Source organism: Silurus aristotelis, assembly GCF_946808225.1.
Source record: "Silurus aristotelis genome assembly, chromosome: 8".
In the NCBI taxonomy this organism is placed as follows: domain Eukaryota; kingdom Metazoa; phylum Chordata; class Actinopteri; order Siluriformes; family Siluridae; genus Silurus; species Silurus aristotelis.
Genome location: NC_139581.1, coordinates 6,024,495 through 6,040,242, shown reverse-complemented (window position 1 = coordinate 6,040,242; position 15,748 = coordinate 6,024,495). Strand labels below are relative to the sequence as shown.

Sequence of the window (15,748 nt, the reverse complement as noted above, 5' to 3'; positions counted from 1 at the left end):
CGATGCAAAGTCAACAATACGAATATAAGATACATATGAAGCAGCTAATGATGCGATACGATGCAGTGGAAAAAATATGATGTGCTGCAATTCAATATGGTTCACAGTTCGCTTTTTTTCTTTGGTTCAGACAGACAGCAAATAATCAATTTATTCAAGTGCCTTCTGACTTCTAACACATGGCACATTCACAAGCAAGCCTGTGTAGTGCAAACGAAAATAAAACCAAATGTTGTGTCTGCAGGAAGATGCAGCTCTACCTCTGCCATGTTAATCTGTATTCTATGTTACTCTCAGGAGACGCCTTGGTCTCCGTAGTGTTGTGATGCGTCATATTTACGTAGCCACAGTGGGGCTGCGAGAACGAGCGATAAACTGTTTAGCGAGGAGAAATCGATCTACATATAATGTCGTTCACAAACTATTGGTCACTTTTAATATAAAAGTATATTAAATCGTTTTTCCTACATATGCAAATATGTTAAAAACGATCGTGATACAAATGGCAATTTGTATTCGAAGCACACTTTTGTTTCACATTGTTAACTTTTATGCCAGTGCACCGACGCGAATCAGTAAATCCTGCCATCCGTACTATCTACTGATGCCGGTCTTCATTCTTGTAGGTTTATAATGCAGACGGAGAGTTCCTGTTTAAGTTCGGTTCTCATGGAGAAGGTAATGGCCAGTTTAACGCTCCTACAGGAGTGGCGGTGGATGGGAACGGGAACATTATTGTTGCTGACTGGGGTAACAGCAGGATACAGGTAAATTCCAGTCTTTACATATTGATGAAAAATGTAATTGCTGTCTTGTTTTAACACAACAACATTTTTGTTTAAAGCGTTTTCGCTGTGTTCGTTATTGACTACGCATATCTTCTAATGATGTCAGAGCTATAAATACTATAAAACAATAAATATTGCAGTGTGCATCATGTAGACTTGTTACAGTCGACGACTAGCTAGCAGCGGCTCTTCTCTTTTTTGAATTTTTGCGACTACGAACAAATTTAACTTTGAGGACAGGTTTGTTCCTATCCATGAAAGTTCGTAAAGCAGGGAGCGTCTGAATAATATGTACAACCTCTGAGAAAAACCCCATATAACATGTACAACCTCTGAGAAAAACCCCATATAACATGTACAACCTCTGAGAAAAACCCCATATAACATGTACAACCTCTGAGAAAAACCCCATATAACATGCACAACTAACCAGAAAGCCCCCATATAACATGCACAACCTCCCAGAGAAACCTCATATAACATGTACAACCCACCAGATAAACCTCATATAACATGCACAACTAACCAGAAAGCCCCCATATAACATGCACAACCTCCTAGAGAAACCCCATATAACATGCACAACCTCCCAGAGAAACCCCATATAACATGTACAACCTCTGAGAAAAACCCCATATAACATGTACAACCCACCAGATAAACCTCATATAACATGCACAACTAACCAGAAAGCCCCCATATAACATGCACAACCTCCCAGAGAAACCCCATATAACATGCACAACCTCCCAGAGAAACCCCATATAACATGCACAACCTCTGAGAAAAACCTCGTATAACATGCCACAACCCCCAGAAAAACGTCATATAACATGCACAACCCCCCAGAGAAACCCCATACAACATGAACAACCCCCCAGAAAACCCCCATATACATGCACACGGGTGAGTGACGTGCGAGGGGTGTCGAGTGATGTGGGGGTGTTGAGTGACGAGTTTAATGAGCTTAATATATTTCAGAAACAGTATCCCTTGAATGTGTAAGATCTGATTCAGCTGCTGTATAATGTTGTTGGTGTAGTGACCTTACGCTGTCTGTGTCCTACAGGTGTTTGACAGCTCGGGTTCTTTCCTATCGTACATCAACACCACGGCAGACCCGCTGTACGGCCCTCAGGGTCTGGCTCTGACCTCCGAAGGACACGTGGCCGTGGCAGACTCGGGGAACCACTGCTTCAAAGTGTACCGTTACCTTCAGTAGGAATCCCATCATTCAGCGAAGTATTGTACATGTGTACTAGGTTTATTTCTTTTTTCTTTGCACATCAAAAAGGCCACAAACATGACCCTGATTCGAGTGTAATAAAAGCCCGAGCAGGGTCTGGCGTCAAACCCTCGCCGCTTTTGCACCGATTTGAATCGATTGTGATTTTATGAATTAAATAAATAAATAAATAAAAACCACGCACCACCAACAAATGAGAGTAATAACAATCGCAGCACTCTGATCGTTGTTTGCGAAGGCAGCTACTCTTCAGCTTTTACACTTTATCGTGGTCAGTCCTCAAGGATCCGACCGTTAAATTCTGACCTTTCCAGTGGCATGAAATTTCCTGAATGATCAAGAAGACGTACTGTGAAATCAAGCCATTTTCTAACCGAACAACTCTGTGCATCGACTTGTTGCGCAGTACGTTAGCGCGTTCCTATCATACGGTGTGCTTTTTTTTTTTTTGTTTGTGTTTCTTTTGCACCGCTTTATTAGTATGAAGCTTCAAATGGCAGCATTTTGGCTCTAAATGCACAGGTAGAGGACACGCAGCTTATAGTCCTGACGCTCATCCGCAGGTGTGTGCGCGTATCTGACAGGGGTGTCGCCCACAAACGGCACGACTCTAGTGAGTAGCAGTGAAGGTTGGGGTTTTAATTTATTTTATTTTGTACGCAGTGTTATGATTTACAGTACTCTATTTTTTTTTCAATCATTTTTGTAATGTAACGTTTATCTGCAAATGCCTTGACATACAGTAGACGCTACTGCATGAACCGCTTCAGCGTAGGAAGCGAACATATTGCCAAACATATCTCCGTTTGTGCCAAGAGGACAAGATTATAGGAGGTGCCGACAGTTTTGCTTCTAAACTAAGTAGCAAAAATCCCAGAATTTCTCATTTTGCCATGAGCCAGACTGGTTATGGGGGTTGATTTTGTGCCAAAAGTACCAAAATGACAATATTTATACATATCGCTCAAATAATAATGAATAAATAATAAATAAACCCCCACCCCCGGATATCACAGGAGTTGTTGCTCAGTGGATAAGATGTTGATCAGAAGGTCATGGGTTCAAATCCCAGCACCACCAACCTATTAAATAGTCCTAATGAGAAGATGTTCAATCCACAAACTCCACAAAGCGATCTACTGTATATATTTATTCAAGGATGTTAAAATGATCTACTGGTGTAGATCATTTTAACATCCTTGAATGATCTACTGGTGTAGGTGAGGTGGAGTCCTGGGGTGCAGTCAGCGTTCGCATTCATCCCAGAGGTGTGCAGTAGGGTTGCGCTTTAGCGCTCCAATCAAGATCTTCCACTCCATCTCATATAAAGCATATCTTCATGGAGCTGGCTTTGTGCCCTGAAACATCATCATACTGGATCATGTTCGGGTTACTTGGTGCAAGTGAAGGAAAATGTAATGCTACCAAATAGGAGGACATTGTACACAATTGTGTCTCCAACTTTGTGGTTACTGTTTGGGGAAGAAGCACATAAGGCTAGAAAAGTCCTACGTTTATGGCATTTTGGCAGACGTCCTTTTGTTTTTAAAGCGACTCATAACTAAGCAGTGAAGGGTTAAGGGCCTTGCTTGAGGGCCCTACAGTGGCAGCTTGGTGGTGCTGAGATTTGAGCATTAGAAATCCAGTGTATTAACCACTTCCAAAAAATTGCAGGTGTCCCAATGTTGTCTATCAGTATAGTGTATTTGCTGGGTATAAAGCAAATTTAATAAAAATGTTTATATTTTATCAGGATAATGTATATTATGTGGTTGTAAATGTATTTGCTCCCTTTGGCACATAATCAACTCCATTATCTGAACACATGAACCAGGCATTTCTTTTCATTTCTTTATTGAAGACTTTATATTGCATTAGTGATCAGTTTCCTCTCCAAAGCATCCAGCTGTTACTGTACTGTGCATTAATATAAACGATACACCCCCATACCCTCATTCATTCTGAAGTCATGTGACATTTCTACATCATCTGAAGCAGGGTGGATACATTTCAAATAATGCTGTACTGCTATGTAATTGTTTTAAGCACAATGATTGTGTGACTCAAAGTACTACCATTTACTTCCTGTTCATTCCCCAAGCTGGAGTCTCATGACTACCTTTTTAAAGAGAAGCAAGCTTTCAAAACTTCTGCTGTGCTGTTCCACAAACCCTCATTTTGTTCTTGGTCATATGCACTGAAAATAAAAGCACAGACTTTACTGAGCTACGTGTCGTGTGTCGTGTGTGTGTGTGTGTGTGTGTGTGTGTGTGTGTGTGTGGTGTCACAAATGCTTCCTGTGTCGACTCGTGGTCTTCTCGTCGCCGCTAAACCGCGCACTGGTTTACAGAATGCGACTGTATGAAACTATCGAGAAGCAGACAAGCCTGCTTGCTTTTGGTCGCCTGGCACTTTGAAGCCGGGGGCATCTCCTCGATCCACACCTTATTATTCAGGATGTACCTGAAGCTGGAAAAAAAAACAAAACTCATTCAGTAAGTCAAGTGGCTTTTTGATGGTCGAATGTTCCTCTAGGAGCAGGGTGGTACATAAAACATCTAAAAATGCAAAATAACACAAAACGAACTAAAACAGTACTATACAGAGGACTTTTCAGACATGAGGGTGGGGGGAGATGGGGTTTCTTTTTTACAGAGAGGAGTCAATCATTTTTAGATTTTTCAATCATTTGTGTATGTCTGTATATAAAATGCTCTGAACAATGGACAAAGCAGCTTTACAGAATCCTAGCTGGATTAAATCTTGATCCCTAATGAGCAAGTCACAGGACATGAAGAAACCTTCAGAGTTTGGGTTTATTTAACTTTACATAGTCCGAAAACAACACACACACACACACACACACACACACACACACACACACACGTTTAGGCAGAACATTGTGAGCACCTGCCTATTATTGTGTTGTCCCCTTTTTGCTGCCCAAACGTTCCTGACTCATCAAACATTAAGCTACAGGAGCTCGTCTGTTGGATCGGACCACACGGACCAGCCTTCACTCCTCGCGTGCATCAATGAGCCTCATTAAGTCATGTGCATTATTCAGACCCTGTCACCGGTTCACCACTGTTCCTTCCTCGGAGCACTTTTGATAGATACTAACCCGTGCAAACAAGGAACAGCCCACAAGAGCTGCAGTTTTGGAGATGCTCTGATCCAGTCGTCTAGACGTCACAATTTGGTTCTTGTCAAACTCACTCAAATACATACACTTGCCCATTTTTCCTGCTTCTAACATGTCAATTTTAAGGAAACAAAATGCCTAATATTTTCCACCCAATAACAGGTGCCATCATAAATAGATGGTGTTATTCACTTCACTGCTTATAATGTGTGTGTGTGTGTGTGTGTGTGTGTGTGTGTGTGTGTGTACTGGAATCTGAAACCTATACATTATAATGGACAACATTTGGTGAACACGATTGGTTTGTGCTTTTTGAACAATCCATTCCACATTTAATCCCCATTTGCTGTTATAAAACCTCCACTCTTCTGGTTAGATGTTTTACTTTGGAAGATGTTTCCATTTGATTTTGGAGCGTGGTTGGGGAGCTTTAGTAAAGTCAGGTGCTGATGTAGGCCAGATGAAGTCATTGGTGCCGTCAGTGTTCCTACTCATCACAATGATGTCATGTGTAGTGCACGTGAAGGGAAAGTTTTATGCTACAAAATCCAAAGACGTTCCTCCAACTTTGTGGTAACAGTTTGGGGAAGAACCACATATGGACTCCGTTTTCCCATTGCTTTTGTCCTAAACAGATCTATCTTGCAGTATGGATTGGTAAACCATTAGTCTGTGTTGGATAGATGCATCTTATAATGTTTTTTTACTTGGTGTCCCTTTGACTTTAGTACAAAACTGGAAAAGGTGTTTTTTATTTATTTATTTTTTTTTTGTAGACTTACCGGGAATTATTGTTTCCCCCAAACGTAGTGTCATCCTGCCCCATGATTAGATAATTTGCATCGATTTTCAGGTTCAGCTCATCACATGATAAGCGATGGAGCACTTCCCGTACTTGACCTTCTTGGACGGTAATGTCCTTGCCTGTTTTTTTTTTATAAATATATTTATATAAAGCACCCAGATTTATTGTAATCAATAATAAACCATTATAAACTGTAAATGTTAGCATGAGCAGTAGTTCGAAAGCAGACTCACCCGCCTGAAGGACTTTTGTAATTAATGTAGAATAATATAGAAACACGCCGTCCTGGCTGAAGTTCAAGATCTTGATGGTGTAAACTGTTAGAAATGTATAATTAATGATGTGGAAATAATATAGAATGTTTGAGGAAATATTCTAAATAATGCACATGACTTACCGTACTCAACAATGGGTGAAAAACAGGCATACAGAAACCTGGTGTTCCTCTCCATGTTCTTACTGAAGGTGACTTTCAGCCTTGGACAGCCGCCTACAGTAAAGCAGGCAGACAGCAGTCAGACTTGTACAGCTTTATTATGGAATGAAACGGGGCAAATGTAATCCCAATGTTTAATTGTAATTAATGAAGTGCACCCAATTGTGTGCTTTGAAATTTGTGGCAACAGTTCGGGAAAGAACCAATATATGGCTGGAAGAGTCTGGTGTCCCAATGCTTTTGGCCAAAAGGTGATTTATTTTTATTTTAATGAATTAATTATTAATTTTCCCAAACAAGAATTGCATCAGATTTTGGCCAGAATTCAGTAACAGTAACATCAGGCAGGTTTTCCCTACAACCACAAATGTAGGAACTTTTGTGGCTACTTTCTAGTATTGATTTTATTTTAGAAGTGGAATACTTAACATTTTTTTTATACCATTTATAGTAACTTTTAAATGGCTGCCTTTTGGCAGACGCAATTATCTAGACACACTTCTAATTAGCTTATTTACAAAATTGAGCAGTTAAAGGGTTAAGGGCCTTGCTCAAGGGGCCCAGGAGCAACAGCTTGGCTGTGCTTGGATTTAAACTGCTGTCCTTTTGATAGGAAAGAAGCTTCAACACAATGTATTTCTTCAAGAATTCACTTTCCTTTACCTGGCACTGTTTCTAGGCCTCAGCAAGCTAGGGTTTCTCCAGTGAGCCTTCTCCTGCCTTCACCCTGGCTCATTGAAATGATTTACTTGTTTTCTATACAGTATAAATATTCATACTTTTATTGCAGGCAATTTTGTTTCACCTGTCTTTAATATTCATAGCAGAATTTGTTTGTTTTATAGCTTTATATCACATTACTGTTACTGTTAACTGTTAGGGATAAATTTACAAAGCATAGAGAGTATTTGTGTTTATATATGTGTGTGCATTATAATATTTTTTTGTTTTGTTTTTGTTACCATTTGGCTGTCGATAGTGTTTTCAGATGTTTGTAAAACGGCTCAAAATTATGCTTTATTATCCCCAAGCAATTCAATTCGTCTTCCTTTAGTAGCAATAGATGGTCAATTAGACTGTTTATTATAGATAAAATTGATCAGCATTTATTTATTTATTTATTTATTTATTTATTTAATAACACAAGCCAACTGTAAATTATTGAATATCTGAGCGTGATTGCTGCAAATGTACTTTTCCTGCAGGGATAAATCACCTGAACTGAACTAAAGTTCAACATCTTGAGCCCGAAGCTTATGTCATAAAATAACTCTATTCTGGTAACGTGTGTTTGAGCAGCGCCGTCCTGAATGGAACTGAAGTAGAAAGTAATGAATTGCATTTACTCATTACTGTAATCAAATTCAAAAAAGTTTTTTGGGTACTTTTTCAAGTAATTTTTGTCATTTTTGCTTCAGTATGTTTTGTTTAAAGTATTGTTCTTAACTACATTTTAAATACATACATACACCATATTGCCAAAAGTATTGGGTCACCTGGTCATAAGTACGGTATGTGATTTTTGAGCATCGCATTCCACATTTGGTCTCAATTCACTCTTCTAATTTCCTCAACTCTTCTGGGAAGATATTCCACTAGATTTTGGAGTGTGCTTATGTACATGTGTGTTTATCAGCCAAAAGGGTGTACTGATGTGGGTGAGGTGAGGAGGCCAAGGGTGCAGTCAGCATTCACATCCATTCCAAAGGTGTTCAGTAGAGATGAGATCAGAGCTCTATAGCAGGCCACTCAAGATCTTCCTCTCTAAAGCATGTAAACCAGATCTGTCCACTTTGTGCACAGGGGCATCGCCATGCTGGAACAGGTTTGGGTTTCCAAGTTCAAGTGAATGCAAAATTTTATTACAGCGCATCTAAAGGCGTTCCTTCATTTGGAAACAACTAGTTGGAGATTTATATCCCCATGTACTTTATGAAACGACACTGGAAACCTTTAACCCCATTGTTAAAAAAAAAATAATGATTAAATTTGACTTGAATTTTGAATAAGCGAATTTTTACATTTACTTGGGTTGAATTTTCAAACCGTAACTTAAATTGTACTTCAGTAAAATTGAATTCAAGTATCTGTACTTTGTGGATCTGTAATCTTGTGGATTAGGCGTTGCTATAGAAACGTTGAGACGCGTCAAGGTAAATGTGTAAAGATTTTTAGTGCCGTCTCCGAGTGCGGTCACGCTCACCCTCGGCACACGTGCACACGTCAGCTTCGCACAGCTTGGCCAGCATTGGACTGTCCTTCGGCATTGTATAGAACACCGAACACTTCCTGTCTGTAAAACCAACACGGACATCGGTGAGTGTTTATTGCTGCCCGTCATCTGAATTGGTGCACAGGCAGCAGAAGTGCCGAAAGATTCACTGACCTGGATTGTAATAGTCGTAGATGACGGCCGCTGCAGGCTGGACGAGGCCTACAGGAACGATCTGCTCTGCACGGAACCTCACACACGTCTCCTCGTCAGTGATCTGCCCATGAGAACCGTAAGTCAATGCTTTATTTTTTCTGGTATCTTCACCTACATTTAGACAAACAGATCCCTAATTTAGAAATAAGATATACCAGGTTATAGTATATCTTATTTAGGGTATTCAGTTGGGGTTAAATTTTTGCACCCCCTTCGGTTTTATTTAATTTAGGTTTCTTTCTTTCTTTGAAATAAAGATAATTCAACCAAATTAAACCAACTTGATCACTTTCTTTTCCTTTCTTTCAATTTCTAACTCGTTCTTGGTAATTTCTTTCCTTCCCACCAGCCATCTCTCCACAATCTCTACACTCAAAAGCATTTAAGTCAACAGTGTTGATGTCAGTTGACGTATTGTGACGTTACAACCTGGACATAATCTGGACTTGCTGTTACAGATGTGCACAAATGACCCATACTAATAAAACTGGAGGTCAATATGATTGATATCAATTGTAAAATGATCCACGAATAAAAATGGTTATTGATATTGTAAGAAATTAAAGAAAGGCTGCTGTGAAATCTTTTGATTGAGGTGGCAGCAGGTATATAATACAGTGGAGTGGAGTTTATGATCTGCAAAAAAATGTGAAGATGGATTTGGACTGTAGATAATGTCAACAGTATTTGACTCAGGACTACAGCATCACTGCACACCTCAGCATCGTTTAGCTGTAATTAATGGGCATTCGGTGGCACCCAGATGAGGATGAGGTTTCCTCATGAGTCTGGTTCCTCTCAAGTTTTCTTGATTATGCCATCTCGGGGAGTTTTTCCTCGCCAGAGCCGGCTTGCTTATTAAGGACGAACTTAATCATTCTTTCTTATTAGAAATGAGTTTATTAGAGGGACTGTGCAAGTAGGACGTTTAGAACACAAGGTGAGAGAGGTGCGAAGGTAATTGTTTGGTCAGCATTTTCAGATCTTCTACCTCCAGCTCCACCTCCTGTCTTTTAGTCAATGCTACTGTCTCTAAACCATACGACATCGCAGGTCTCACCACAGTCCTATACCAAACTTTCCCTTTTAATCCCACAGATACTCTTCTATCACATGGAATCATAGAATTTCACCCTGCTGTAATGTTCATGTGATAAATAAAGGCGTCTATAATCGAATGCTTTGTAGATACAATGGAGAAAAAAGTGATAGGACTTAATAACTGTGTGTTACCTGATTAAAGTAAAGGAATACTTTGTTGTGGTGAACATCATAATGGTCGATGTATTGCTCTGTGCCTTTTGCGTTCTACAGAGGAAACAGGAAAGAAGGACTCAAGTAAAAAAAAACAGTACTGGTTCCGGTGTCATACGCAAATAAAAATAATTGTTTAATAATAATAAATAATAATAACTGTATCCGATTAACGTACATCTTCCAGATCTCTGATATATGGTGTGAGTCCAGTCAGGAGTGAGATGTCCACCAGGACCATACCAGTGGAATTTCTTTGTTTCTTGCTGTAATGTCGGTGGGGGGGGGGGAAACACGTTTTGTCAAACACCTCCAAAACTGTAGGTTGCATACAAACCCTTCAAAAAGCCCACAATCAAAAAAAAAAGTTGTAGAAAATGTAAAATGATTCCAAATTTGGGGTGACAGTTTGGCAAAGAACCAGGGATGGAGAAGTCTTTGGTTCCAATATGTCCATATACTGTTATAAAGTTTTTGTGTCAAATCAATGTTTGGCCAGAATTCTGTGACCACACACAATTTACAACCAAAGAAGTTGCAGAAACGTTTTGCTCTCTTTTATTGATTTATTATAAAAATCTGTGACTTCTTTTAGCAAAAAACATTAGATTATGAATTTAATGTAAAATCGTGCATACCTCACACACACTGTATAAACCAGTCTGTTTTCTTTCTGTAGTTCGTCTGGAGCTTGTCTTTTCCTGCGTGTGCGCAGATCAAACCAGTCCTGCCTGCTCATGGGTTCATCTCTCGCATCATAATCATAGTTATAGTAATCGGTCAACATCTTTTCATCTTCATCTTCTTCAGTGGATACTGTAGGGATAGATACGTTAAGCAAGCAGAGGGTTTTAATTCCAGACTGACTCATAAGCTAACATGAACTTGTTTAAACTGAACAGGAACTGAATACTATCTGAAGCTGGAAGTGTGATATGCAATAGACATGCGGTATAAAAGAAATTCTGAAAGCCTATATTTGGACATTTTCTAGAGTTTACACCATTTCTACACATATGGACAAAGTTATTGGGACACCTTTCCAGCCTTATCCAGTTCTTTCCCAAACGGTTAAAGCTAAAGATCGTGAAGATCTCGAGTGGTCTGCTAAAGAGCTCTGACCTCAACCCTAATGAACACCTTCTGGATGAAATGGAACGCTGCCTGAAACCTAGACCTCCTCACCCCACCTACCTGATGCTACTAACACAGCATCGGCTAATGAGAACTCAATATGGAATGGAATATTCATCATTGTGGATGAAAACCAATGGCCAGGTGTCCACAAACTTGTCCATATAATGGACACTATATTGCCAAAAGTATTGGGTCACCTGGTCATTAGTACGGTATGTGATTTTCACATTTAGTCCCAATTCAATGTTCCACTAGATTCTGGACTGTACTTATGGATATTTGTGTTTATTAGCCATAAGGGTGTTACAAAAGTCAGGTACTGATGTCGGTGAGGAGACCTGAGGTGCAGACAGTGTTCCAATTCATCCCAAAGGAGTTCAGTAGGGATGAGATCAGAGCTCTATAGCCGGCCACTCAAGATCTTCCTCTTCAAAGCATGTTAACCAGATCTCAAGCAGCTCACTTTGTACACAGGAGCATCACCATGCTGGAACAGGTTTGGGGTTCCAAGTTCAAGTGAATGCAACATTTTATTACAGCGCATCTAAAGACGTCTTGTACAAGTGAGTGCCTCCAGATTTGTGGTAACAGTTAAAAAAACGAACCATATATAGCAGGAAAGTTCAGGTGACCCAATACTTTTGAAAATATAGTGTATAAAGAAATATGTACTGATGGTTGTTTTTTGGGTGACATGTATTATCTCTTAAACACTGCTTGGTTTCTCTGGCAAATAAGTTCATTTCCTGTCTGCAATGTAAATGTAAAATTCAGTATAAGGTTCATGGGGTTAAAAAGTGGCCTAGAGTTGCTAAAAATGGAGATTACATACAGATTTGGAGTTCCCCATCCGCTTTAACACTGAGATCAAAGTGGTCACAGAACGACTCATGCTTTTTCAGAGCTCTGTATGTCTGCATAACCTATAAAAGAAAAAGAGAACTGTGAGAGATTGACTCAATAATAAATCAATTCTGTACATGATATTGGCTTTAAAAGCAACATTACCGCTAATGTTCCTTTTCCTAGTCCCCTTACGTTCAGGACTACTTTGCCCACTTCTTTGACCTACGAAAACGTATTACTCAGACATATGCTGCATATTGAAATGAAATGGATAATGATAAACAAATAAAGCAGAATGATGGAATATTTCTCTCACTTCAATCGCTGTTTGGGTCAGTGCTGATTTCTTGTTTAAGTGCATATTCTGCCTGAGCTTGTTGTTTACACATATTTCCACTCTCAGGTCCAGGTCTTCCAGGTCGTTCATCTGGATGCTAAATTTGGACAGGGCCTCAAGGGCTACGACTGTATCCTAAAAAAACAGAGGACTCAAAAAATCAAGTGGTATCACTATCTAGTGAGATGCTGCTACACAAGCAACATGTCAGAAATCTAAACTCTAATAAACATTTCTAATCCTGTCCATCGTAATCACTCCCAATTAAAACCTCAACATCTTCAGCTCTGCTACCTCCAGCTCCACCTCCTGTCTTTTACTCAATGCCACTGTCTCTAAACCATACAACATCGCAGGTCTCACCACAGTCCTATAAACTTTCCCTTTCACACTCACAGATACTCTTCTATCACAAATCACTCCTGCTATCACTCTTCTCCACCCACTCCACCCTGCCTGCACTCTTTTCTTCACTTCTCTAACACACACTCCATTACATTGCACTGTTGACCCCAGGTACCTGAACTCCGCCAAATTCTCCACCTCTTCTCCCTGCAACCGCATCACTCCACTGTCCTCCCTCTCATTCACACACATGTACTCTGTCTTACTCCTACTGACTTTCATTCTTCTTCTCTCCAGCGTGTACCTCCACCTCTCCAGGCTCTTCTCAACCTGCTCACTACTCTAACCACAAGTCACAAGATCACCAAAAGAATACCAAGTATTATGGTTTGATAAAAACAAAAAAAAAACAATTGGAATTAACAATGCTTTAAAAATACTTGAATATTTAGAATTCTGAATTGACCAGTTATAATAATTATATACAATTTACGTTGTATAAAAAATGTCGTGGTTAATTGGAAAGAAGCAACAAATTCAGTAAAAAAAAAAGGTTTAAACACCATTTCAAAATAGACTAAGTGTAGAATCCAGGGTTGTGATGTCAAAGTATCAGGATTTATTTCAGCAGTCGGTTTCATGGAAGAGCCCAAAAACAGTAAATGCAGTCAAGACTTATTCTTTTTTTATTGGCCACACCCCTTTATCGGCATCATTATTGTCAAATAATTAAATACTTGTCAAGGCCAATGCTGCAAGTTCCCATCTGTGTCAAATTTTTAATAATAATAAAAAAAAAGTGTGAGGAAGAAGAAGAAAAGTGTTTTCCAAGAACTTCAAAAACATGTGACTCAGTCATGGTTCGGGTCTTGGCCCGTCCATGATTTCTTGTTATCGGACTAAAACCCCTGCTTTCTCACACTTTCACGAAACACCTGCTCCCAACCATCTCTGATTTTTTATTAATATAGTGGCAAATAATTATGGTCCTTGGCTTTTCCATAACTTCCTAACATCAAGTCACAGCAGATGTCTTAGTTTAGACCATGGCCTTTTCCACCATCTCTACCTTCTAAAAGTATGCTGCAGACCTTGGCCTGTCCATGACCTCCTAAAATGAAGTCACCGCTTTAAAGCATCTGCTTAAAAAAAAAATTATGCTTGTATACACTGCAATCACTTGTTTTGTATTATCAATGGCGAAACGATAAAAAAGTGAAAAGTAAAAGTTCATCCAGTACGGACAATAAAAAATATCAAGTTTGGTAGATGAGTGCGTGTTTGCATTTGTATAAGATAATATAGATTATATTATATAGTAGGATTATGCAGTGCACCTGTGTGGACCGGAAACCTCCTCCGTATTTGCGCTGCTCGGTGAGCCACGTGACGATCTGCTGAGATTTCGCTTCATTCTGCATGGTCAAGGCGTGGAGCAAACCATATGCTGTGGCCTCCACCGAAATGGCATCTGCTGCCTTATCCAGCCCTCCCACTTTACCGTTGACGTCCCAGAAGCAGCGCGCTAAGGGACAGTATAAATACAGGGATAAGTGTAACTGTTATGAATGGATACCATGCAAAATCGGAGACTTTTAAGTGGAGCGTAACTGTTATCACAAGTGGCCAAATCCATCAGCTTCCTGTGAGCTCGCGTGGCATCTGGGCTTTGATGATTATTCAGGGACAGAGCGTACGCCGTAATGGCGACAGCGTAGAGGTTTTGTTGTGCGTCAAAACGCTCAAGGAGGTACGCCCTCGCCTTCTCGCTAGCTACTCGCTGAAAAGGAGAAAGAGACAAATGCCAGAAAAGTTTATTACTTTACTACATTATAGGGACAAAAGTTTGTGGATACGTGACCAAAAGAATTCCATTTTTCATAGTTCTAACAACCTCCACAGATGATGTTCCACTAGAATTTGGAGTGTTCTTGTGGCGATTTCTGCTCATTCAGTTACAAACGCATTAGTAAAGTCAGGTACTGATGTAAGTGAGGTGAGGAGGTCTTGGAGTGCAGTCAGTGTTTCTGTTCATCCCAAAGGAGCAGACCACTCAAAAGCTTCCACTCCAACACATGTAAAGAATATCTTCAAGGAACTGGTTTTGCGACTGAACAGGATTGGGTCTCGTAGTTCAAGTGAATGAAAATCTATGCAAAGACGTCCCATACAAATGTGTGCTTCCAAAGTTTTGTGGAATAAACACATTGGGGCAGAAAAGGTCTGGTGTTTCAATACTTTTGTCCATATTGTATATAATATTAGATGCTTCTCGTGAAAGCATAATTCTTCAAGTCTTGGTACATTTGTAAAACATTTGCAAAATGGAAATTGTGAACACAATGAGATAACAAGATGGACAAATAAGCATATGCTGACTCATTGATGGTGTTGCCACTAGGTATGCAAAATTCCAGGCATGGAAAGCCTGGAAAAGTTTCAAGGGAATTAATGGCAATAAACTTTGAATTTACAAAATTACAGGTTTGCCTATAACAGGGGAAAAAATAACAACCTAGATAATCATGGTTAAAGAAACAAAACTGATGTAATGCAATAGTGTGCAATAGTTGCCACCCTATCAAGAAATAGACAATGTGGACAGGACACTTAAAAAAATAAAATAAACAAGTGTAGCAAGAAAACAAGCCTTATGTGGTGGACATTTGTTATCTGACTGAACAAATCAATGACTGAATCTGAAGGGATTTTTTTGTAGTACCTGTCTGTCTCTTTATACCTCTGTCTAGCTCATTCTTTATCAAGCTCTATCCATCTATCTGTCTATACATACGTCTTTCTGAACGTGTTGCTAATCTTTAATCCATGAAACTATCTCTCTGTCCTTTTGTTGTTATGTCTGGCAGAATTTTTTTTCTTGGCCGTCTATCTATTTTTTCAGCTCTCCACCTGTTCCTTTGGACTGTCTACCCATTTATATGTCTATCTATTTGTCTCTCTCTATCAGTTCTAACTTTTCT

General features: G+C 39.5%; 2 protein-coding genes across 10 annotated transcripts in view; one reads left to right on the top strand and one right to left on the bottom strand.

Annotated features, from left to right (window-relative positions):
* The window catches only part of trim3a (tripartite motif containing 3a), a 33,498-nt gene extending 29,239 nt beyond the window's left edge, over positions 1 to 4,259 (top strand). For 4 of the 8 annotated variants that reach the window (XM_083547885.1, XM_083547886.1, XM_083547884.1 and 1 more), the window contains exons 13-14: positions 627 to 767; positions 1,858 to 4,259. In XM_083547885.1, coding sequence (XP_083404011.1) covers positions 627 to 767; positions 1,858 to 2,010 — 294 coding nt within the window. In that variant the 3' untranslated portion in view covers positions 2,011 to 4,259. The remainder of the gene's footprint in view (positions 1 to 626; positions 768 to 1,857) is intronic. The other 4 variants (XR_014534587.1, XR_014534589.1, XR_014534588.1 and 1 more) reach the window with 2 other exon arrangements.
* The window catches only part of c4 (complement component 4), a 37,333-nt gene continuing 25,456 nt past the window's right edge, over positions 3,872 to 15,748 (bottom strand). The window contains exons 28-41 of one of the 2 annotated variants that reach the window (XR_014534583.1): positions 14,379 to 14,547; positions 14,105 to 14,292; positions 12,402 to 12,557; positions 12,248 to 12,307; positions 12,072 to 12,162; positions 10,741 to 10,918; positions 10,281 to 10,368; positions 10,082 to 10,156; positions 8,807 to 8,959; positions 8,624 to 8,713; positions 6,382 to 6,474; positions 6,218 to 6,301; positions 5,962 to 6,103; positions 3,872 to 4,503 (exon numbers count right to left, since the gene is read on the bottom strand). Coding sequence is in view for 1 of the 2 variants with exons in the window: in XM_083547728.1 (XP_083403854.1) it covers positions 4,362 to 4,503; positions 5,962 to 6,103; positions 6,218 to 6,301; positions 6,382 to 6,474; positions 8,624 to 8,713; positions 8,807 to 8,909; positions 10,082 to 10,156; positions 10,281 to 10,368; positions 10,741 to 10,918; positions 12,072 to 12,162; positions 12,248 to 12,307; positions 12,402 to 12,557; positions 14,105 to 14,292; positions 14,379 to 14,547 (1,659 nt within the window). In the remaining variant the exon portion in view is untranslated. The remainder of the gene's footprint in view (positions 4,504 to 5,961; positions 6,104 to 6,217; positions 6,302 to 6,381; positions 6,475 to 8,623; positions 8,714 to 8,806; positions 8,960 to 10,081; positions 10,157 to 10,280; positions 10,369 to 10,740; positions 10,919 to 12,071; positions 12,163 to 12,247; positions 12,308 to 12,401; positions 12,558 to 14,104; positions 14,293 to 14,378; positions 14,548 to 15,748) is intronic. The other variant, XM_083547728.1, reaches the window with a different exon arrangement.